The sequence below is a fragment of the Salvelinus fontinalis genome, unplaced genomic scaffold (assembly GCF_029448725.1).
Source record: "Salvelinus fontinalis isolate EN_2023a unplaced genomic scaffold, ASM2944872v1 scaffold_0365, whole genome shotgun sequence".
In the NCBI taxonomy this organism is placed as follows: domain Eukaryota; kingdom Metazoa; phylum Chordata; class Actinopteri; order Salmoniformes; family Salmonidae; genus Salvelinus; species Salvelinus fontinalis.
The window spans coordinates 162125-189466 of NW_026600574.1; the positions used below are offsets into that span (position 1 = coordinate 162125).

Genomic DNA, 27342 nt, shown 5'->3' on the forward strand with positions numbered 1-27342 from the left:
GGATGATGATCAATACTTCCTCTGTTTTTCTCTCAACAGGAGAGAGGGACCTGATGAGTCAGAGGGGAGGATAGATGAGTGACGGACACTACTAGTGGGTTCCAGACACACAAATCCAAATCAAGAAGGTACATTCCTCTTCCTCTCGTCACAACATGTTCCCTGAACATTTCATAAAGGTACAGGACCACTCCTGTTCTTCTACATGAACATGTCTTGCATGTGTAAAGGACAGGTAACACAATATTGTTGTTCCAAATGGAGCTCTGTTGAGTGTGTCAGTTAGTGAGCATTATTTAGTCCTGTCATGTTCCCTGATTGGTCACAGCGCAGTATGTGCTACAGATGTAGGATCGTAATTTGATCACCCTTTTCAAGGAGAACTTTGCTCCAATGCATGACATTTAAAACTAGCAGTTTATTTGAGGTTTAAAAAGGCTTCTAAAGTTTGTAATTTCCACTTTTAAATTTCAGACTTTAAATGTACCAACCCCTACAAAAATGTCCATTAATTATAATCCACGTAATTATTCACATTTCCTCTTGCTGCAGGAATTTTTTTCCTGCTTCAGCAAACAGGCTCCAATTTCAGATTCGACATACAGGTCTTTATTTAATTGCAATCCGGTACAGTATGTGCTACATTAATAGCAAGGTCAAGGAGCTGAGTATGTCTTATAGTAATGGTATAGCTGGGATATGTTCTCCCTTGGTTAGAAAAATAAGTACTCATTCTTAACAGTGCCATCTTCGGCTTTGACAAATGTTTCTCACTGAACTTGCAAAGTTCTCTTTCTTTTTTTCTCTCCTTCTCTCCTTCTCTTTCTTTCTTTCTTTCTCTCTTTTTCTTATCTACTGGAAGTAAAAAGCAGGACCACAGTTTTAAACTTAGTTTAGTCTGTCCTTGCCCTCGAGGGCTTGTATTTTCTCAGCCTCTGAGAGAACCACCTCCCCTAGGAAATCAATGCTTGACAGGAAAATATGGTCACATTATGAATGTCTCGGTCTGGCATTCCGTGGGCAAAAGTCCTCATCATGCAAAAACAGCCATGAAGATTAGAGTGAAATTATTAAAAAGGGTTTAAGCCTTAAACGGTTCACCGGGAATCACTCAGTGAGATTTATAGACCTGCCTCATTATACTAGAGTGCTTTGTCTTGTCGTCTCACACACACACACACACACACACACACACACACACACACACACACACACTTCTCTAAAAAAAGCAACGGAACGACTAGCTCAGGAACTTTGAGAGCAGCAGACATCAGTCATGGCCTCAAATCAACTTCACATTGCTCAACTTCACATAGCATAAAGGCACAGGCCACCCCAAAACAAAGAACTACACTTCCCCCTCCAACCCATGACAACCATTGCCACATAACCTATCAGAAAGGAGAAGAGAAAAGAAAACAGGCCATAGTGTTTGAAACGCCTTCCTCGCCGCTTCGCACCCGGCACTTGAAACTGCCAATCGGATTTGTAATTTCCGCATGACTAAAGTAAGATTGTGTCCCATAGGGCTCTGGTCAATAGTAGTGCACTATATAAGGAATAGGATGCCGTTTGACACGCAGTCATTAGTATGAATGATATTCTAATCTGGCTAATAAATGAACACAGTAAAATAGGTTAGTTAAAAGGGGCAGTCTGCAGTTTCCAGCCTTATCCCTCAGCATTTTTACCGAAACAGTGGTGGGGTAACTGCTTTGTTATTGTTTCAATTGCAGTTTGCCCCTTTAAGGGGGATCTGAGTACCTCCTCTCTGGGAGTAGCTATGAATCTAATAGCCTTCATTAGTTGGAATGGGTTCCTGATGGACACACACTGTTGTTGTCTTCCTAGGTCACACATTAGTTTCCAGGAAGTGTCTGGATCATCATTTGAGTAGACAGTAGAAGCTAAATCTTAACTTCCACTTAAGCTGAATTTTCACTTAGTCATGCATTGATGTCAATGGGAGACTAAATATACATTTGACCCCAGTGGAATTTAGGATACTTGCCTATGTGAGAACATTTTCTTCATGACTAACAAATAGGTGAAAAGTATTTGAGAGAACCAACCGATGTCTTTGAATTCTCTTCATTTATGTCAATTGATTCTGTTAATGGGTTTTCTAACTATGCATGTCATAGCACGTTTTACACTTCCTGAGTTTGTAGGATTGTCTTTTGACATTTCTAGCAGTCATCGGTGCCGTGTACGGCCAATTCTTTTTAACTGTAATGGTTGCTATGTGACAGCCATAAGCAGTGATGGCCTCAATCATCCTGGCCCTGTTTTATTCTGAGTGAGGACAGACCTAACTCAGCTCCCACCAAAACACGTTCCCCCAAATGTAAATTCCCTGTGCAGCGTGGAGATCTGATCCATATAATGGAAGACACTTTTAATAAGATTGGTTCCTGAAGGAAGAAGTCACACTTTTTTTCCCCCCCATCCTTTTTTCCCCCCTCGTAACTTTTTAAAATGGCTTCCTGTCTGTAGTATTTTCAATTTAGAAGTATCTGGTGTTACCATGCATCCATGGAAATCTAATTACACTTCCATTATAGTCCATGTGCCACATTAAAGTATTATTTCTTGATAAAACCAGCATGTAAATTGAAAGTCGTTCACTCTCTAAGGCTTTGAGAGGATGTATAATATTACTTTGAGACACTTGTCAATGGAAGTGCATGATGGAAGTCCATTTTAATGGATCCTTTATGGGTTTATATGGTGTTGGATTGTCAGTGTATGACTGACATGTTATTGAATTGATGACAATGATTTCTGAGGTTGCCTCTTTTGTATGCGTGTAATGATGATGCATTCATTTCTTCCCGTGGCCCTTAACTGAATTGCTTACAGTGTACAATACACTCAATCTGCAATAAGTGTATTTGTGAAACTTCTGTACATGTTTTTCATGACAAGAATATCTACAATATGACATGTTTTGGCTACAGTCAGTGTATTCCTTTTTTACATGAGGTGTAGTCTCACCAAGAACAATGAACTGTGACGATGTCACCCATTGAATGAAATTACAATAACTGGCCCTTGACCCTATGACAAAGTGTGTTCTTTAGCCATCACGATTCTTTTTCCAAATCAATATTTTGTCTCCTTTGTGTCTGTTAGACCATGCATTGATTCTAGCCTGCGGAGCTTAAGTCCATGTTGTGATTCTGAGTCCGACTGTGTTGCCCTTAATTCTTCATCTCAGACCCTGTTAGATTATGTCCCAACAAGACCAAAACAAAGCTGCTTATACAAAGCTAATATAACACATATATTAGACGTAGTTAAACCCGTCTATCTGTGCCATGACATTTTTTTAAGTGTAATTTAAATAAAAGATTGAGGTCATTTCAGAGGTTGGCGACAGTTTTAGTTTCAGGGAGGAAAGACTTTTCTCTGTCTAAGAAGATGGAGGAGAAACCATATGAACTATGAAAGTCTCCACTGCATACAGATGTAGGATGTTAATTTGATCACCCTGTTGCAGGACAACTTTCCTGCATTGTAGGCTATTTTCAACTTGTAGTGTATTTGAGGTTAAAAGACTATTCTGGAGTTTGTCATTTCCACTTGGACATTTCAGACATGATCTTTCCCTTACACAAAATGTATTAACCCCTAGAAAATTGTGCATTAATTATAATTCACATTTCATGTTGCTGCGGCATTATTTTCCAGCTGTAGCAAATTGGCTCAAATAAAGATCCTACATTTGTACCTGCACCCACAGCTCTCAGAAGTCTCCGTCCTAAGATCTTAGTAAAGAGGTGAGGAACGTGGCAGTACGTTGAGAACTCAAGCTACTTGCAGCATGTCAGCCTTCTAGCCGTCTAGCTCCATCAGGCTACGAAGCTGTAGTTGGTGAGGAATATAGGAAGACATTCCAGTTACAAGAGAGTTTATGGCTGATATAGGGATTTTCCACTTACAAGTTATACTGAACATGATAGTGGCCTTGGTTATACCTTTGGTAACTTTGATGGTAACGTCCATGGTGTTAGAGACCGTTCAGCTGAGTCACCACTAAACCTCACTAGTTGACATCTCATGCACTTGTCATATAGAGAAGTGAAATAATGAACAATGATAGAAACCTCTGACCTAATCGTTTGAACTGAAATGAACTGGTCTGGCGATATGGAATATGCTACATTCACAAGCAGACTGTTCACTAGTGTTACTCAAGGCAACATGTTTATTTTTGCAATTGTGTTAATAAAGGGATATTGTTGTTTTTCTGTGGGATGACTGGGTTTAAGGCATGACTGTTTAAGTCGAGCACTGGCTAAAGCTTAGCATGGCTTGGATGATTGGATCAGGGATAATCGTGTAGAGGAATGCATTCTAAAGGCTGAACATTGGTAGAAGCAGAAATGTATTGAAAAATGTATTGCATGTATTATTCTGTGTGTGTGGTTTCCACTAGGTGCATCCATGTGAATGAAGTTCACAATAGTCTTGTCCTCTGTCTCCAACCCATATTTCCTTTACCTCCTAACACCATACCAAACCTCAATCCAGCTCCTGTTTCCTTTACCGCCCAACACCATACCAAATCTCAATCTAGCTCCTGTCTCCTTTATATCCCAACACCATACCAAACCTCAATCTAGCTCCTGTCTCCTTTACCCAACACCAGACCAAATCTCAATCTAGCTCCTGTCTCCTTTATATCCCAACACCATACCAAACCTCAATCCAGCTCCTGTTTCCTTTACCGCCCAACACCATACCAAATCTCAATCTAGCTCCTGTCTCCTTTATATCCCAACACCATACCAAATCTCAATCTAGCTCCTGTCTCCTTTATATCCCAACACCATACCAAACCTCAATCTAGCTCCTGTCTCCTTTATATCCCAACACCATACCAAACCTCAATCTAGCTCCTGTCTCCTTTATATCCCAACACCATACCAAATCTCAATCTAGCTCCTGTCTCCTTTATATCCCAACACCATACCAAATCTCAATCTAGCTCCTGTCTCCTTTATATCCCAACACCATACCAAACCTCAATCTAGCTCCTGTCTCCTTTACCCAACACCAGACCAAACCTCAATCTAGCTCCTGTCTCCTTTATATCCCAACACCATACCAAACCTCAATCCAGCTGTTTCCTTTACCGCCCAACACCATACCAAACCTCAATCTAGCTCCTGTCTCCTTTACCCAACACCATACCAAACCTAAATTTAGCTCCTGTCTCCTTTACCCAACACCAGACCAAATGTCGTTCTAGCTCAGGTCTCCAGTCATTTAGCTTCACATTGATCTCTCACTGCACCAGTTAGCCAAGACAAGCCAATACAGATGGATGTCTCTCTCTGAGTGTGTCTCAAGTAGCTCCCTATTCCCGATGTGGTGTACTGCTTTTGACCACGTGCCATAAGGCTCTGGCCAACAGTAGTGCACTGAATAGGGTGCCATTTGGGGCGCTGATCTCTCTTTTCCCAGCCATCCCCTAACCCACAGCCCCTCAGTCAGTCGTTCAATGTCCTTGACCTTGACTTGTGTTTTCTCCCTCCAGGCTCCTGATCCACTGCAGAGCCCCGGTCTCAGTACCACCATAGAAGCTACCGCAGTATGAACCGGGCTTTCAACAGGAGAAACGGTAACAGCTCACTGTATTCATTGAGTGCATTTGAAATAACACCATGTTTCTTGTACACAAACGGCACAGTCTTTTGAAAGCATGTTGACCTCAAGTACTTACCCACTGGGCCAGACCTGGTTGAATCAATGTTGTTTCCACGTCATTTTTAATCACATTTCATGTGAGGACGTTGAATCAGTGGAAAACTGGATTGATAAAAATAAATCAATGTAAGGGATTTTTTTATTTTTTTTATTTCATGTTAGTTGACAACTGAACCAACTGTAAACTGTAAAAGTAAATCAAACTTTGACATTGAAATGAGGTCTGTGTCCAGTGGGTAGAGACATTTCATGTTGTAGTTCTTTATGGAATATATGTGTTACTTACAGAACATCATGTAAAGGCAATTTGTACCTACTCAATTTAATTCCTGATGAACAAATGTCTCAATTCTCATCCTCATTAGTGTCTCTTTCTGTCTCTCTAGTCGTGTCTACACTTTACACTTACATGCGACTTCTGCTATCATAATACGAAGACGGATCTAAGACGCACAAAAGTGGCTTTGTGGTCAGATTGTGTTCAGATCTGTCTGACCACTTCAGGAGGTGGTCAGGAATGCATTGTGTGCAGATTTCTCCTCAGTCTGGACACAATCAGGCTACTGAAACGCACGGCGTGGGCGACATCATCAGCACTCCTACCACAAGTCTCCAGAAAACTTGTGTTTTGGGACTGAGGCACCATTTCATTATAACGTTGGAGGAAATATGTTCCTAGCATGTAGGGAACCTGTTTGCTGGCCTCAAATGGTATCCAACTAGCTAATATTTAGAAAAATATTTGGCTAGAGTTATGCGAACTCGTTTGCAGTCCCTTTAGCGTTTCTTGTTAGCTTGCTGGCTAGCTACAGTAGTTAGCTGCTGCCAACAGCTGTTGTGGCGTTATCATATTTAGCCTATTCCACCGTTTGTAGAATGCATACTTGATTTTGAATATAGTGCGGGAACGGACACAATGTGAACACATTTTAAATGTAGACAGACGCATGACGTGTTTGGAATTCCATAATCAGAACTCCATTTTCAGAATACAGAATCTGAATGAACTGTCGAGTCTAGACACAATCTCTCGCTTGAGCTCTCTAAGCTGCAAAAACTCTAGACATGGCTGGTTACATCTGTCAGTGGGCTGATACAGGTGTCTCTGACCTGATGTTTTACTAGGCTAGTGACTTTCCTCTTTTCCTAATATGCGTGCATATACGCCGCCTCTGGCCTCCGATGCTCCACGGTCTTTACCTCACCACCAACGTCTGCCCAGAGTTTCTCACTTAGCAGTCGCAGCAGTAGCTGGGTTTGGTGGTCTGAATATTTCATTAGGATGCTGTGAGGCACATTCTATTCTGTTGCGTCAACCCCACTCTACAAATACCCACGTACTTTCCTGCTACTACTTTTAAGCATCCATAATATTGTGTGTGTGTGTACTGGATCTTAAAGCAGCCTCTACCCGTTCATCCACCTAGAACTCACCCCTGTTGTGTTGGCAGTATTTCCAGGATTAGTTAGGAGACACATTGTTACTCTCCCAAGTCCTGTTTCAAGTACACACTTTTTATTTATTTTATTGTTAATTTTGTCATTTGTGATGTCTCCTATCTCAGAGACATATTTACATGGAGACCATCTGATGCAGAGAGGGTCTCCAAATGGGCCCTGGTCAAAGAGAGTGCACTGTATAAGCCCTGGTCAAAGATAGTGCACTGTATAAGCCCTGGTCAAAGAGAGTGCACTGTATAAGCCCTGGTCAAAGAGAGTGCACTGTATAAGCCCTGGTCAAAGACAGTGCACTGTATAAGCCCTGGTCAAAGATAGTGCACTGTATAAGCCCTGGTCAAAGAGAGTGCACTGTATAAGCCCTGGTCAAAGAGAGTGCACTGTATAAGCCCTGGTCAAAGATAGTGCACTGTATAAGCCCTGGTCAAAGATAGTGCACTGTATAAGCCCTGGTCAAAGATAGTGCACTGTATAGGGCATACGGTCGCATTTGAGACACTGCGTCTTTACAGCCTTTCCTGTTGGTTGTAAACTGTGGAGACACATTGGCACTGAATGTGATTAATCAAGGTGAATGAACAATATATAGTATTTTCATGAGAACTATTCATTAGGTGTGGCTGTTCAATCCATACCTTGCAGTCAGTGTATATTATCACCATCAAAGTGAGAAAGAGTTGGAATAGAATGAGGCTGTGTGCTTTCCTACCAGAATAAAACCAAAATGCATTTTCTTTATATCTGGACCACAAACACCACTCTCTTGCTTCCCTGTTATATTCATGTACATTAATATTACAGATCAACTTACAGCACATTCATTGCCCGTGTGTCTACAGTAGGCAAAACGAGCACATTTCCACCTGACTGCATGGGTTTGGAATTTACACTAATACTACCTGATGTGTCCCTCTCTATGGAATTTACACTAATACTACCTGACCTCTATATGGAGGTTACACTAATACTACCTGACCTCTATATGGAGGTTACACAAATACTACCTGACATCTATATGGAGGTTACACTAATACCACCTGATGTGTCCGTCTATGGAGGTTACACTAATACCACCTGATGTATCCCTCTATGGAGGTTACACTAATACCACCTGATGTATCCGTCTATGGCGGTTACACTAATACTACCTGATGTATCCCTCTATGGAGGTTACACTAATACCACCTGATGTATCCGTCTATGGAGGGTACACTAATACTACCTGGCCTCTATATGGAGGTTACACTAATACTACCTGGCCTCTATATGGAGGTTACACCAATACTACCCGACCTCTATATGGAGGTTACACTAATACTACCAGACCTCTATATGGAGGTTACACTAATACTACCCGACCTCTATATGGAGGTTACACTAATACTACCAGACCTCTATATGGAGATTACACTAATACTACCTGACATCTATATGGAGGTTACACTAATACCACCTGATGTGTCCGTCTATGGAGGTTACACTAATACTACCTGATGTATCCCTCTATATGGAGATTGCACTAATACTACCTGGCCTCTATATGGAGGTTACACCAATACTACCCGACCTCTATATGGAGGTTACACTAATACTACCAGACCTCTATATGGAGGTTACACTAATACTACCTGACCTCTATATGGAGGTTACACTAATACTACCTGATGTATCCGTCTATGGAGGTTACACTAATACCACCTGATGTATCCGTCTATGGAGGTTACACTAATACTACCTGATGTATCCCTCTATGGAGGTTACACTAATACCACCTGATGTATCCGTCTATGGAGGTTACACTAATACTACCTGACCTCTATATGAAGGTTACACTAATACCACCTGATGTATCCGTCTATGGAGGTTACACTAATACTACCTGACCTCTATATGGAGGATACACTAATACTACCTGACCTCTATATGGAGGTTACACTAATACTACCCGACCTCTATATGGAGGTTACACTAATACTACCTGACCTCCTATATGGAGGTTACACCAATACTGCCTGACCTCTATATGGAGGTTACACTAATACTACCTGACCTCTATATGGAGATCACACTAATACTACCTGGCCTCTATATGGAGGTTACACTAATACTACCTGATGTGTCCCTCTATATGGAGTTTACACTAATACTACCCGGCCTCCAAAAGGAGGTTACTCATACTACCTGATGTGTCCCTCTATATGGCGGTTACAGTAATACTACCTGATGTATCCCTCTATATGGAGGTTACCCTAATATTACCTGACCTCTATATGGAGGTTACACTAATACTACCTGATGTATCCGTCTATATGGAGGTTACTCTAATACTACCTGATGTGTCCCTCTATATGGAGATTACACTAATACTACCTGACCTCTATATGGAGGTTACACTAACACTACCCGATGTGTCCCTCTATATGGAGGTTACACTAATACTACCTGACCTCTATATGGAGGTTACACCAATACTACCCGACCTCTATATGGAGGTTACACTAATACTACCAGACCTCTATATGGAGGTTACACTAATACCACCTGATATGGAGGTTACACTAATACCACCTGATATGGAGGTTACTCTAATACTACCTGACCTCTATATGGAGGTTACTCTAATACTACCCGATGTGTCCCTCTATATGGAGGTTATTCTAATACTACCTGATGTATCCCTCTATGGAGGTTACACTAATCCTACCTGATGTATCCCTCTATGGAGGGTACACTAATAGTACCTGGTGTATCCCTCTATGGAGGTTACACTAATACTACCTGATGTATCCGTCTATATGGAGGTACACTAATACTACCTGATGTATCCGTCTATGGAGGTTACACTAATCCTACCTGATGTATCCGTCTATATGGAGGTTACCCTAATATTACCTGATGTATCCGTCCTATGGAGGGTACACTAATACCACCTGACCTCTATATGGAGGTTACACTAATACTACCTGACCTCTATATGGAGGTTACACTAATACCACCTGATGTATCCGTCTATGGAGGTTACACTAATACTACCTGACCTCTATATGGAGGTTACACCAATACTACCTGATCTCTATATGGAGGTTACACTAATACTACCCGACCTCTATATGGAGGTTACACTAATACTACCTGACCTCCTATATGGAGGTTACACCAATACTGCCTGACCTCTATATGGAGGTTACACCAATACTGCCTGACCTCTATATGGAGGTTACACTAATACCACCAGACCTCTATATGGAGGTTACACTAATACCACCAGACCTCTATATGGAGGTCACACTAATACTACCTGATGTATCCCTCTATTGAGGTTACACTAATACTACCTCATGTGTCCCTCTATATGGAGGTTACACTAATACTACCCGGCCTCCATATGGAGGTTACTCATACTACCTGATGTGTCCCTCTATATGGAGGTTACTCTAATAGTACCTGATGTGTCCCTCTATATGGAGGTTACACTAATACTACCTGATGTGTCCCTCTATATGGAGGGTACACTAATACTACCTGAACTCTTTATGGCGGTTACAGTAATACTACCTGATGTATCCCTCTATGGAGGTTACACTAATACTACCTGATGTATCCCTCTATGGAGGTTACACTAATACTACCTGATGTATCCCTCTATGGAGGTTACACTAATACTACCTGATGTATCCCTCTATGGAGGGTACACTAATACTACCTGATGTATCCCTCTATATGGAGGTTACCCTAATACTACCTGATGTGTCCCTCTATATGGAGGTTACACTAATACTACCTGACCTCTATATGGAGGTTACACTAACACTACCCGATGTGTCCCTCTATATGGAGGTTACACTAATACTACCTGACCTCTATATGGAGGTTACACCAATACTACCCGACCTCTATATGGAGGTTACACTAATACTACCAGACCTCTATATGGAGGTTACACTAATACCACCTGATATGGAGGTTACACTAATACCACCTGATATGGAGGTTACTCTAATACTACCTGACCTCTATATGGAGGTTACTCTAATACTACCCGATGTGTCCCTCTATATGGAGGTTATTCTAATACTACCTGATGTATCCCTCTATGGAGGTTACACTAATCCTACCTGATGTATCCCTCTATGGAGGGTACACTAATACTACCTGGTGTATCCCTCTATGGAGGGTACACTAATACTACCTGATGTATCCCTCTATGGAGGTTACACTAATACTACCTGATGTATCCGTCTATATGGAGGTACACTAATACTACCTGATGTATCCGTCTATGGAGGTTACACTAATCCTACCTGATGTATCCGTCTATATGGAGGTTACCCTAATATTACCTGATGTATCCGTCCTATGGAGGGTACACTAATACCACCTGACCTCTATATGGAGGTTACACTAATACTACCTGACCTCTATATGGAGGTTACACTAATACCACCTGATGTATCCGTCTATGGAGGTTACACTAATACTACCTGACCTCTATATGGAGGTTACACCAATACTACCTGATCTCTATATGGAGGTTACACTAATACTACCCGACCTCTATATGGAGGTTACACTAATACTACCTGACCTCCTATATGGAGGTTACACCAATACTGCCTGACCTCTATATGGAGGTTACACTAATACCACCAGACCTCTATATGGAGGTTACACTAATACCACCAGACCTCTATATGGAGGTTACACTAATACTACCTGACCTCTATATGGAGGTCACACTAATACTACCTGATGTATCCCTCTATTGAGGTTACACTAATACTACCTCATGTGTCCCTCTATTGAGGTTACACTAATACTACCTCATGTGTCCCTCTATATGGAGGTTACACTAATACTACCCGGCCTCCATATGGAGGTTACTCATACTACCTGATGTGTCCCTCTATATGGAGGTTACTCTAATAGTACCTGATGTGTCCCTCTATATGGAGGTTACACTAATACTACCTGATGTGTCCCTCTATATGGAGGGTACACTAATACTACCTGAACTCTTTATGGCGGTTACAGTAATACTACCTGATGTATCCCTCTATGGAGGTTACACTAATACTACCTGATGTATCCCTCTATGGAGGTTACACTAATACTACCTGATGTATCCCTCTATGGAGGTTACACTAATACTACCTGATGTATCCCTCTATGGAGGGTACACTAATACTACCTGATGTATCCCTCTATATGGAGGTTACCCTAATACTACCTGATGTGTCCCTCTATATGGAGGTTACACTAATACTACCTGACCTCTATATGGAGGTTACTCTAATACTACCTGACCTCTATATGGAGGTTACTCTAATACTACCCGATGTGTCCCTCTATATGGAGGTTACACTAATACTACCTGATGTATCCCTCTATGGAGGGTACACTAATACTACCTGGTGTATCCCTCTATGGAGGGTACACTAATACTACCTGGTGTATCCCTCTATGGAGGGTACACTAATACTACCTGGTGTATCCCTCTATGGAGGTTACACTAATACTACCTGATGTATCCGTCTATATGGAGGTTACACTAATCCTACCTGATGTATCCGTCTATATGGAGGTTACCCTAATATTACCTGATGTGTCCGTCTATATGGAGGTTACTCTAAAACTACCTGATGTGTCCCTCTATATGGAGGTTACTCTAATACTACCTGATGTCCCTCTATATGGAGGGTACACTAATACTACCAGACCTCTATATGGAGGTTACAGTAATACTACCTGATGTGTCCGTCTATGGAGGTTACACTAATACTACCTGGTGTATCTGTCTATGGAGGTTACACTAATACTACCTGATGTGTCCCTCTATATGGAGGTTACACTACTACCTGACCTCTATATGGAGGTTACACTAATACTACCTGATGTGTCCCTCTATTTGGAGGTTACTCTAATACTACCTGACCTTTATATGGAGGTTACTCTAATACTACCTGATGTGTCCCTCTATATGGAGGTTACACTAATACTACCTGATGTGTCCCTCTATATGGAGATAACTCTAATACTACCTGATGTGTCCCTCTATATGGAGGGTACACTAATACTACCTGACCTCCACATGGCGGTTACACTAATATTACCTGATGTGTCCGTCTATGGAGGTTACACTAATACTACCGGATGTATCCCTCTATGGAGGTTACATTAATACTACCTGATGTATCCGTCTATGGAGGTTACACTAATACTACCTGATGTATCCGTCTATGGAGGTTACACTAATACCACCTGATGTATCCCTCTATGGAATTTACACTAATACTACCTGCCCTCCATATGGAGGTTACACTAATACTACTTTCCCTCCATATGGAGGTTACTCTAATACTACCTGATGTGTCCCTCTGTATGGAGGTTACACAAATACTACCTGATGTGTCCCTCTATATGGAGATTACACTAATACTACCTGACCTCTATATGGAGGTTACTCTAATACTACCTGATGTATCCGTCTATGGAGGTTACACTAATACTACCTGATGTGTCCCTCTGTATGGAGGTTACACTAATACTACCTGACCTCTATATAGAGGTTACTCTAATACTACCTGATGTGTCCCTCTATATGGAGGTTACACAAATACTACCTGACCTCTATATGGAGGTTACACTAATACTACCTGATGTGTCCCTCTGTATGGAGGTTACACTAATACTACCTGACCTCTATATAGAGGTTACTCTAATACCACCTGATGTGTCCCTCTATATGGAGGTTACTCTCATACTACCTGACCTCTATATGGAGGTTACTCTAATACTACCCGATGTGTCCCTCTATATGGAGGTTATTCTAATACTACCTGATGTGTCCCTCTATATGGAGGTTATACTAATACTACCTGATGTGTCCGTCTATGGAGTTTACACTAATACTACCTGATGTATCCGTCTATGGAGGGTACACTAATACTACCTGATGTGTCCCTCTATATGGAGGTTACACTAATACTACCCGGCCTCCATATGGAGGTTACTCATACTACCTGATGTGTCCCTCTATATGGAGGTTACTCTAATAGTACCTGATGTGTCCCTCTATATGGAGGTTACACTAATACTACCTGATGTGTCCCTCTATATGGAGGGTACACTAATACTACCTGAACTCTTTATGGCGGTTACAGTAATACTACCTGATGTATCCCTCTATGGAGGTTACACTAATACTACCTGATGTATCCCTCTATGGAGGTTACACTAATACTACCTGATGTATCCCTCTATGGAGGTTACACTAATACTACCTGATGTATCCCTCTATGGAGGGTACACTAATACTACCTGATGTATCCCTCTATATGGAGGTTACCCTAATACTACCTGATGTGTCCCTCTATATGGAGGTTACACTAATACTACCTGACCTCTATATGGAGGTTACTCTAATACTACCTGACCTCTATATGGAGGTTACTCTAATACTACCCGATGTGTCCCTCTATATGGAGGTTACACTAATACTACCTGATGTATCCCTCTATGGAGGGTACACTAATACTACCTGGTGTATCCCTCTATGGAGGGTACACTAATACTACCTGGTGTATCCCTCTATGGAGGGTACACTAATACTACCTGGTGTATCCCTCTATGGAGGTTACACTAATACTACCTGATGTATCCGTCTATATGGAGGTTACACTAATCCTACCTGATGTATCCGTCTATATGGAGGTTACCCTAATATTACCTGATGTGTCCGTCTATATGGAGGTTACTCTAAAACTACCTGATGTGTCCCTCTATATGGAGGTTACTCTAATACTACCTGATGTCCCTCTATATGGAGGGTACACTAATACTACCAGACCTCTATATGGAGGTTACAGTAATACTACCTGATGTGTCCGTCTATGGAGGTTACACTAATACTACCTGGTGTATCTGTCTATGGAGGTTACACTAATACTACCTGATGTGTCCCTCTATATGGAGGTTACACTACTACCTGACCTCTATATGGAGGTTACACTAATACTACCTGATGTGTCCCTCTATTTGGAGGTTACTCTAATACTACCTGACCTTTATATGGAGGTTACTCTAATACTACCTGATGTGTCCCTCTATATGGAGGTTACACTAATACTACCTGATGTGTCCCTCTATATGGAGATAACTCTAATACTACCTGATGTGTCCCTCTATATGGAGGGTACACTAATACTACCTGACCTCCACATGGCGGTTACACTAATATTACCTGATGTGTCCGTCTATGGAGGTTACACTAATACTACCGGATGTATCCCTCTATGGAGGTTACATTAATACTACCTGATGTATCCGTCTATGGAGGTTACACTAATACTACCTGATGTATCCGTCTATGGAGGTTACACTAATACCACCTGATGTATCCCTCTATGGAATTTACACTAATACTACCTGCCCTCCATATGGAGGTTACACTAATACTACTTTCCCTCCATATGGAGGTTACTCTAATACTACCTGATGTGTCCCTCTGTATGGAGGTTACACAAATACTACCTGATGTGTCCCTCTATATGGAGATTACACTAATACTACCTGACCTCTATATGGAGGTTACTCTAATACTACCTGATGTATCCGTCTATGGAGGTTACACTAATACTACCTGATGTGTCCCTCTGTATGGAGGTTACACTAATACTACCTGACCTCTATATAGAGGTTACTCTAATACTACCTGATGTGTCCCTCTATATGGAGGTTACACAAATACTACCTGACCTCTATATGGAGGTTACACTAATACTACCTGATGTGTCCCTCTGTATGGAGGTTACACTAATACTACCTGACCTCTATATAGAGGTTACTCTAATACCACCTGATGTGTCCCTCTATATGGAGGTTACTCTCATACTACCTGACCTCTATATGGAGGTTACTCTAATACTACCCGATGTGTCCCTCTATATGGAGGTTATTCTAATACTACCTGATGTGTCCCTCTATATGGAGGTTATACTAATACTACCTGATGTGTCCGTCTATGGAGTTTACACTAATACTACCTGATGTATCCGTCTATGGAGGGTACACTAATACTACCTGATGTGTCCCTCTATATGGAGGTTACACTAATACTACCCGGCCTCCATATGGAGGTTACTCATACTACCTGATGTGTCCCTCTATATGGAGGTTACTCTAATAGTACCTGATGTGTCCCTCTATATGGAGGTTACACTAATACTACCTGATGTGTCCCTCTATATGGAGGGTACACTAATACTACCTGAACTCTTTATGGCGGTTACAGTAATACTACCTGATGTATCCCTCTATGGAGGTTACACTAATACTACCTGATGTATCCCTCTATGGAGGTTACACTAATACTACCTGATGTATCCCTCTATGGAGGTTACACTAATACTACCTGATGTATCCCTCTATGGAGGGTACACTAATACTACCTGATGTATCCCTCTATATGGAGGTTACCCTAATATTACCTGACCTCTATATGGGTACACTAATACTACCTGATGTATCCGTCTATATGGAGGTTACTCTAATACTACCTGATGTGTCCCTCTATATGGAGGTTACACTAATACTACCTGACCTCTATATGGAGGTTACACTAACACTACCCGATGTGTCCCTCTATATGGAGGTTACACTAATACTACCTGACCTCTATATGGAGGTTACTCTAATACTACCTGACCTCTATATGGAGGTTACTCTAATACTACCCGATGTGTCCCTCTATATGGAGGTTACACTAATACTACCTGATGTATCCCTCTATGGAGGGTACACTAATACTACCTGGTGTATCCCTCTATGGAGGGTACACTAATACTACCTGGTGTATCCCTCTATGGAGGGTACACTAATACTACCTGGTGTATCCCTCTATGGAGGTTACACTAATACTACCTGATGTATCCGTCTATATGGAGGTTACACTAATCCTACCTGATGTATCCGTCTATATGGAGGTTACCCTAATATTACCTGATGTGTCCGTCTATATGGAGGTTACTCTAAAACTACCTGATGTGTCCCTCTATATGGAGGTTACTCTAATACTACCTGATGTCCCTCTATATGGAGGGTACACTAATACTACCAGACCTCTATATGGAGGTTACAGTAATACTACCTGATGTGTCCGTCTATGGAGGTTACACTAATACTACCTGGTGTATCTGTCTATGGAGGTTACACTAATACTACCTGATGTGTCCCTCTATATGGAGGTTACACTACTACCTGACCTCTATATGGAGGTTACACTAATACTACCTGATGTGTCCCTCTATTTGGAGGTTACTCTAATACTACCTGACCTTTATATGGAGGTTACTCTAATACTACCTGATGTGTCCCTCTATATGGAGGTTACACTAATACTACCTGATGTGTCCCTCTATATGGAGATAACTCTAATACTACCTGATGTGTCCCTCTATATGGAGGGTACACTAATACTACCTGACCTCCACATGGCGGTTACACTAATATTACCTGATGTGTCCGTCTATGGAGGTTACACTAATACTACCTGATGTATCCCTCTATGGAGGTTACATTAATACTACCTGATGTATCCGTCTATGGAGGTTACACTAATACTACCTGATGTATCCCTCTATGGAATTTACACTAATACTACCTGCCCTCCATATGGAGGTTACACTAATACTACTTTCCCTCCATATGGAGGTTACTCTAATACTACCTGATGTGTCCCTCTGTATGGAGGTTACACAAATACTACCTGATGTGTCCCTCTATATGGAGATTACACTAATACTACCTGACCTCTATATGGAGGTTACTCTAATACTACCTGATGTATCCGTCTATGGAGGTTACACTAATACTACCTGATGTGTCCCTCTGTATGGAGGTTACACTAATACTACCTGACCTCTATATAGAGGTTACTCTAATACTACCTGATGTGTCCCTCTATATGGAGGTTACACAAATACTACCTGACCTCTATATGGAGGTTACACTAATACTACCTGATGTGTCCCTCTGTATGGAGGTTACACTAATACTACCTGACCTCTATATAGAGGTTACTCTAATACCACCTGATTTGTCCCTCTATATGGAGGTTACTCTCATACTACCTGACCTCTATATGGAGGTTACTCTAATACTACCCGATGTGTCCCTCTATATGGAGGTTATTCTAATACTACCTGATGTGTCCCTCTATATGGAGGTTATACTAATACTACCTGATGTGTCCGTCTATGGAGTTTACACTAATACTACCTGATGTATCCGTCTATGGAGGGTACACTAATACTACCTGATGTGTCCCTCTATATGGAGGTTACTCTAATACTACCTGATGTCCCTCTATTTGGAGGGTACACTAATACTACCTGACCTCTATATGGAGGTTACAGTAATACTACCTGATGTGTCCGTCTATGGAGGTTACACTAATACTACCTGGTGTATCTGTCTATGGAGGTTACACTAATACTACCTGATGTATCCCTCTATGGAGGGTACACTAATACCACCTGATGTATCCCTCTATGGAGGTTACACTAATACTACCTGATGTGTCCCTCTATATGGAGGTTACACTACTACCTGACCTCTATATGGAGGTTACACTACTACCTGACCCCTATATGGAAGTTACTCTAATACTACCTGATGTGTCCCTCTATATGGAGGTTACACTAATACTACCTGATGTGTCCCTCTATATGGAGATTACACTAATACTACCTGATGTATCCGTCTATATTGAGATTACACTAATACTACCTGATGTATCCGTCTATATGGAGGTTACACTAATACTACCTGATGTGTCCCTCTATATGGAGGTTACACTAATACTACCTGACCTCTATATGGAGGTTACACTAACACTACCTGATGTATCCGTCTATGGAGTTTACACTAATACTACCTGACCTCTATATGGAGGTTACACTAACACTACCTGATGTATCCGTCTATGGAGTTTACACTAATACTACCTGGTGTATCCCTCTATGGAGGTTACACTAATACCACCTGATGTATCCCTCTATGGAGGTTACACTAATACCACCTGGTGTATCCGTCTATGGAGGTTACACTAATACTACCTGGTGTATCCCTCTATGGAGGGTACACTAATACTACCTGATGTATCCCTCTATGGAGGTTACACTAATACTACCTGATGTATCCGTCTATATGGAGGTACACTAATACTACCTGATCTCTATATGGAGGTTACACTAATATTACTGATGTGTCCGTCTATGGAGGTTACACTAATACTACCTGATGTCCCTCTATGGAGGTTACACTAATACTACCTGATGTATCCGTCTATGGAGGTTACACTATTACTACCTGATGTATCCCTCTATGGAGGGTACACTAATACTACCTGACCTCTATATGGAGGGTACACTAATACTACCTGATGTATCCGTCTATATGGAGGTTACACTAATACTACCTGATGTATCCCTCTATGGAGGTTACACTAATACTACCTGATGTATCCCTCTATGGAGGTTACACTAATACTACCTGATGTATCCCTCTATGGAGGGTACACTAATACTACCTGATGTATCCCTCTATGGAGGTTACACTAATACTACCTGATGTATCCCTCAATGGAGGTTACACTAATACTACCTGATGTGTCCGTCTATGGAGGTAAAATCGGTATTCTCTCTCTTTGTGACCTTTCAGTAATCCCCATGGTTCTGTATGGGATGTGGAAGGAAGGCTTGAGCACATGTGGAGCAGTAGCCTTTGATGTGGGAACTCAACTCAGTGGGGCCACTGGTCTAATGCCAATGCTAAAAATGGCTGTGGTTATGCTTACCTGTTATGTGAAGTTTAACATGGACACAGGCCGAAGTGTTGATGGAATGTAGATGACTCCTGATACAAGACACTAGTTCCTGTTCTTGTTGTCGCATTAATCAAGATGAACAGAATCACAGCAAACGTTTAATTGTCAATGTTACCTTTTTTTATATAATTAGTTTTTTTTGTACCATCACTTTATCTAATTGTTTAGCTTATAGATGCTTATATACACTTCCTGGGGAAGAAGAACCCGGGTCAGACCAGTTCTAATCCTGTATCTGTTTAAGGCTTGGATGGCAAATAATTGTATATGTTTTAAAACACAAATAGATTTTTTTTCTGTATCAAATTTCAATACATGTATGTACGGTGTTAACCTTCATTCATTTGTTTGTTTCAGATAAATCTGGAGGAATGACATCCCCTGAGGCTTTGGCCAAGAATCACATGGCGTACAATGTCAAGGTAGGATCTTCTAATTAAACTTCCGCCTGCGTTGAGCTCACAGAGGTGAACAGCACCATCTACTGGACTGAAAATGATGTGCCGTTTTATCCTGTTGCAGTTCCTTGGCGTAACAGAGGTTGACCAACCTAAAGGCACAGATGTCATAAGGGTAGCAGTGAGAAAGCTGAAGGTATGCTCTTAAGAATTTCCCCCAATACTCAAACAATTGATTTTATAGGACCTTAGATTTGTCAATTTCATAACGTACCATCCAAGCCACTACTTGTTCACCACGCTATCATCCAGAAGGCGAGGTCAGTACAGGTGCATCAAAGCGGGCACCGAGAGATTAAAAAACAGCTTCTACTGTATCTCAAGGCCATCAGACTGTTAAATAGCCATCACTAGCACAGAGGCTGCTGCCTACATCCAGACTTGAAATCATTGGCCACTTTAATAAATGGAACACTAGTCACTTTAATAATGTCCCTTTCATTTAATAATGGTTTACATATCTTGCATTACTCATCCTATATGTTTGTACTGCATCCTATACTATTCTACTGTATCGTAGCCGATGCCGCTCTGACATTGCTCGTCCATATATTTAAATATTCTTGATTCCATTCCTTTACTTAGATTTGTGTGTATTGGGTATATGTTGTGAAATTGTTAGATATTTACTGCACTGTCGGAACTAGAGGCACTACAGCGCTACACTCGCAATAACATCTGCTAAACACGTGTATGTGACCAATAACATCTGCTAAACACGTGTATGTGACCAATAACATCTGCTAAACACGTGTATGTGACCAATAAAATTAGATTTGGATTTGACGTTTCAATCCTGCAGTTCCAAAGGCATATCAAGAAATCAGAGGGACACAAAACACCGAAGGTGGAGCTGCAGGTATCCATCTACGGAGTGAAATTATTAGACCCCAAGACCAGAGTAAGTTCACTGTGAGGGCCTCATAATAGACCAGATTCATTGGGTCTTTTGTGAAGAATAAACTCACCAAGCAGTCAGTCCTTACTAAAGCGGTCTGTCTTAATATTCTTTTTTATGAGTAGAATTAGATGAAGCTCATTTATCTTCATTCATTATAGGATGTACAGCACAACTGTCAGCTTCATAGGATATCCTTCTGCGCGGACGACAAAACGGACAAGAGGATATTCACCTTCATCTGCACAGAGCCAGAGACCAAAAAACACATCTGTTATGTGTTCGACAGTGAAAAATGTGTAAGGGGAAAAAAGTTTAATTTAGTGTTTGTGTATTTCATGTGTTTTTATATGGATTCTTTAGAGGTTATAATAACCTTATATGAATCTTAGATGTCAATTTACCAGACGTTAGTCCATAGTATGAGGTCACGGTGGTTTAGTAGCATTATGGAATTCATCCTAACTAGTTGATTCAGGTTTAAAGAGGTGTTAGAGGCTTTATTTTTAAGCAAGTAGTTCTGAAAATAGCGGTCAAGAGCAGAAAAGGTCCCTGAAAAATGTGTACAACATCATATATGTGCAACATGTCAAAGGTTACTTTCACTAGATGTTTGAGGATACCCATGATGCCCTGGATTGCAGGCAGAGGAGATCACCGTCAGCATTGGTCGAGCATTTGACCTGGCGTACAGGAAGTTTCTGGAGTCTGGCGGAAAAGACGTGGAGATGAGGAAACAGATCGGCAGTCTGCAGAAAAGAGTAAGTCTGCGTTCCTTCTACAGTGGACTAATGTTGATCAGAACTCTCTGGTGCACAATTTAATTATGGGGAATGTAGTGCCACATCCTGACATGACTAGAGCATGAAACAGGCCTAACAAAATGGGACCTCTTAGATTATGATCTTGGCTTGTGTTTGTTGACTTTAGATTCTGGAACTGGAAACTGAAAATTCCAAGTTGAAAGAACGACTTCAAGATCTAGAGGATCACATGGCAGATTGTCAAGGCTCACCGGTAAACTAGCTACTAATCTAACAGTTTGTCTCACACTAATCCCTAGAAATGTCTGCCGTAACAACACCTTATCTTACTTCCTGACATCAGTGATAACAAATCGCTACCTGTTTCTTCTTTCTCTGGCTGATTTCTCCTCAGCTTCTACACTTGAACTCTTCTAACGAGGCCCACATGCTGCCGAGTCGCTCGTCTATGTTCTGGGATGACAGTGTCAGCCTGAACGCCCTTTCCTTTCTAGAGATGTCCTCTGTGGCTCTAACCCCAGCCAGCTCTCCAGACTCCAGTATCTCCGCTGGTCTACTAACCCCTCCACCCAGTAAACCTGCCCAGCCCAGGCTACCGCAGCATTATGGGTGCTGCTTACCTCGACCGCGAGTAAATAGCTACCTCTCTCTCGCTTTTCCTTAATACACTGCTAGAAGAGAAGCAGAAGGGTTCTATGGTTCACTTCATATAGAATCACAGAAGCGCCCTTATTTTAGATAGTGTATTATGAGGGTGTGTGTGTTTGGTTTTATGACTGTAGCCTTAGTATGACATCCAGCTGCCATTCAACAGCTTTGTATTTGGTTGTTTTCCCCCCTCAGGCATGGAGCACCATATCCAGGCCTACCCCAACGGACGTTTTCGACATGGTTCCATTCTCCTCAGGGTCTCCTATGGCAAGGAAACCTGCCATCAATGGGTCCTCCCCTCCTCCTCCCTCCTTTTCACCTCCTCCACCTCCTCCACATGTTTTCCTGAAAGAGAGAGGTGACTACTCTGCCGCACTATGCTCCTTTTTACATTATGTCGTAATGAAATTGATTGATAAACTGTTGTATGCAATTGCATAAAGACTAATACAAGTTGTTAAATTAACAATTGCACACATACAGTATGCTGATTCAACTCCTGTCTTCCCTCTCTGCTGTGTATTTTCTCTCGGTCCCTCATCCTTCCATCTCACCCCTCCAACAGGAACAGATATTTTGGGGGCGGAGCCTTTTGACCCGTTCCTCTGCAACACATCCTTTCCTCCTGACGTCCAATCTAAACTGGATGAAATGCAGGTGTGTACATTCAACTGTAGGAACAGCAATGTTTCTAGAGCGAGTCTTTGTAATTCTCATATATTTACGTTAATACGGGGCATATTACACAGGCATTATGTGCTCAGTCATTGGTGTAAGTAATAGCATTGCCTCTAAACAAATATAGCACCGCTCTACCATTATGCTGATTAGATGTTTATCAAGGGTAAAATATTGTATGCTTTGTATGCTTTTCCAATCGACATGGATTCTGCCTTTTAGAATGGGACACAGCCTTTCAGGAGTTTATACTGGACCCGTCTTATAAGAGTTGAATGTTAATCTCGTCATTATTGTAATGCCGTATATTGTTTACATGGTCTGAGTAAATATTTTACATATATTAAGTATAAACTCAGCAAAAAAAGAAACGTCCTTTTTTCAAGACCTTGTCTTTCAAAGATCATTCGTAAAAATACAAATAACTAATACACAGATCTTCATTGTAAAGTGTTTACATACTGTTTCCCATGCTTGTTCAATGAACCATGAACAATTCATGAACATGCACCTGTGGGACGGTCATTAAGACACTAACTGCTTACAGACGGTAGGCAATTAAGGTCAGTTATGAAAACTTAGGACACTAAAGAGACCTTTCTACTGACTCTGAAAACACCAAAATAAAGATGCCCTGGGTCCCTGCTCATCTGTGTGAACGTACCTTAGTAATGCTGCAAGGAGGCACGAGGACTGCAGATGTGGCCAGGGCAATAAATTGCAATGTCATTACTGTGAGACGTTTAAGACAGCGCTACAGGGAGACAGTATAGATAGCTGATCGTTCTCGCATTGGCAGACCACATGTTACAACACTTGCACAGGAGCAGTACATCCGAACATCACACCTGCGGGACAGATACAGGATGGCAACAACTGCCCGAGTTACACCAGGAATGCACAATCCCTCCATCAGTGCTCAGACTGTCCGCAATAGGCTGAGAGAGGCTGGACAGGGCTTGTAGGCCTGTTGTAAGGCAGGTCCTCACCAGACATCACCGGCACAAACCCACCGTCACTGGACATGACAGTACTGGAAAAAAGTGCTCTTCACTGACGAGTCGCGGTTTTGTCTCACCAGGGGTGATGGTCGGATTTGCGTTTATCGTCGAAGGAATGAGCATTACACCGAGGCCTGTACTCTGGCACGGGATCAATTTGGAGGTGGAGGGTCTGTCATGGTCTGGGGCTGTGTGTCACAGCATCATCGGACTGAGCCTGTCATTGCAGGCAATCTCAACTCTGTGCGTTAGAGAAGACATCCTCCTCCCTCATGTGGTACCCTTCCTGCAGGCTCATCCTGACATGACCCTCCAGCATGACAATGCCACCATGCACAGAACAAGCAGTATGGCTGATTTCCTGCAAGACAGTAATGTCAGTGTTCTGCCATGGCCAGCGAAGAGCCCAGATCTCAATCCCATTGAGCACGTCTGGGACCTGTTGGATTGGAGGGTGCCTTGGTGGAAGAGTGGGGTAACATCTCACATCTCACAGCAAGAACTGGCAAGTCTGGTGCAGTCCAAGAGGAGGAGATGCACTGCAGTACTTAATGCAGCTGGTGGCCACACCAGATACTGACTGACTTGATTTTGACCGGTTCAGGGACACATTATTCCATTTCTGTTAGTCATATGTCTGTGGAACTCGTTCAGTTTGTCTGTTGTTGAATCTTATGTTCAAACAAATATTTTACACGTTAAGTTTGCTGAAAATAAATGCAGTTGACCGTGAGGACGTTTATTCTTTTGCTGAGTTTATAATCTAACAAGATTATGACCTACAGTTAGTTCATCTAACTATAGATTGTAACCTACAGTATATAATCTTATTCTCTCTCTTCACTGTGCAGCGTCAGCGACGGTTAGTTTACTCTCACCTTTGTGTATGCTTCACAATATCCATCACATCTTTTTTTTCCATTAAACATGCATTCACATTTTCACTGAGGTCTGCCTCTATTTGAATGTTTGCATCACTCATAAATCAATTATGTACATAGAGGCCAACTGTCAAAGTACATTATGATTGTAGCATACCATGTTTGCTCCCAGGCTGCTGGTGCTAGTCCTGCTCATTTCCTATCAATTAGCCATCATTTTGTTTTGTCAAAACAGATTAAGTGTAGACCTGAATTAGAAAGCAAGGTTTCCTGAGAATCTCAATTGAGAATATGTCTAGGATACTGCCCTGTAATTACAGCATTGCTCATTGTTATATAGGACACACTGCTCTAGACTTCTGTAGTCTCTGGTTGGATCACTGACCTGTGTGTGTCTCTCTCTGAAGGAGGGGTTCAATATGGGACTAACCCTGGAGGGCACCATCTTCTCTCTGGACCCAGTAGACAGTCGCTGCTGACCCCAACGTGGACAGTTGATGCTGACCCCAACACAACCCCAACATGGACAGTTGATGCTGACCCCAACGCAACCCCAACGTGGACAGTTGATGCTGACCCCAACATGGACAGTTGATGCTGACCCCAACACAACCCCAACATGGACAGTTGATGCTAACCCCAACATGGACAGTTGATGCTGACCCCAACGCAACCCCAACGTGGACAGTTTGCTGACCCCAACATGGACAGTTGATGCTGACCCCAACGCAACCCCAACGTGGACAGTTGATGCTGACCCCAACGTGGACAGTTGATGCTGACCCCAACGTGGACAGTTGATGCTGACCCCAACGTGGACAGTTGATGCTGACCCCAACGCAACCCTAACGTGGACAGTTGATGACCCCAATGCTTTCCTTTTGTAGACATAATTTAATTGGTAAAGAAGTATTTGTATAAATTCAACATTTCTGGAACTATACGTTGGGACTATTTGCATTGGTTTAAATGGTGACCAATGTCATGATAAATGCACTGCAGTAGATGACTATTTTTCTACCCCATAAATAAAATGTGTATTTTTTGTTGTTGGGGGGTGCATTGCTTTTGTCATTTGGATTATTGTGCAGTCATTAAATGTGATTAGTGGTTGACAAGATTGGAAGACCATTAGCTCATTGACTTCCTCATTTTATAGACGCTGGCACTTTAACTAATATTTTCTGTATAATTTTTGCACCAGGAAGCTCTTTTTTAAATTACTTTTTACCTTTCATTGTTGTTCGCCGATAAACGTATTGGTTAGAGGTAAAGATGTTCATTTGGTGCCAGGCAGGTATTATACCTGCCGAAAGGAAAAGAGTATGAGAGTACCACACCAGGAAAAACATCAGCAGAAGAGAGGGTAGCCTGTTTGCTAGGTAGCCAGTGAAGAGAAAGGATAAGCTGCCATATTAAACACGTCACAGCACAGGGGTAACCCAACCAATAATACCGCATACAATAATAATGGCAGAGCAATTTAAAAGGCAACTTCATAGAAACAATTGACAAGAAGGAACCCAGTCATAACCCTTAGAATTTTCAATATTTGGTATTACCTCCCCGTGGGGGAGTGAGGTGTGTGTTCAAAGACAAAACAAATAACACCTTAATGTCAAAACTGTTAAAACAATAAACTCATGCAACCTCCCTTTAACCCTCCTGCTGTGTTTCTGGTTGAATTGGACCCATTTACAAGTTCTCTCTCTGAAAAATGTTCATTTCATCTGATTGTCATAAGGCTCCATGACTTTGTCCACACTGCATCTGAACACACAAAATACATTTATGATTTTCATTACATGTTGGGTATTTAACTTTTGTACACCTGTGGTATTCCCGGTCATTAGAAATGAATGGGTGAGACTACAATTAGTTTATAAAATTTAGTTCAGGCACATGTCCATTCATAAGCAAGACACACTTCTCCCAGACCCCCACATGCATGTGTG

General features: G+C 41.7%; 1 protein-coding gene across 6 annotated transcripts; it reads left to right on the forward strand.

Annotated features, from left to right (window-relative positions):
* LOC129845773 (PTB domain-containing engulfment adapter protein 1-like) lies at positions 1-27047 on the forward strand. 6 transcript variants are annotated; one of them, XM_055913678.1, is made up of 13 exons: positions 20-128; positions 5546-5629; positions 20414-20478; positions 20579-20650; positions 21317-21415; positions 21574-21711; positions 22057-22173; positions 22343-22429; positions 22571-22807; positions 23020-23185; positions 23393-23484; positions 25358-25368; positions 25795-27047. In XM_055913678.1, exons 2-13 carry the CDS (start codon positions 5602-5604, stop codon positions 25814-25816), a joined length of 1134 nt encoding a protein of 377 aa, XP_055769653.1. In that variant the 5' UTR covers positions 20-128; positions 5546-5601; the 3' UTR covers positions 25817-27047. The 6 variants fall into 6 exon arrangements, with proteins under 6 accessions (XP_055769651.1, XP_055769650.1, XP_055769654.1 ...); XM_055913676.1 differs by having other exon boundaries at positions 1-179; positions 25358-27047; XM_055913675.1 differs by having other exon boundaries at positions 2-128; positions 25358-27047.
* Positions 27048-27342: the final 295 nt, after the last annotated feature.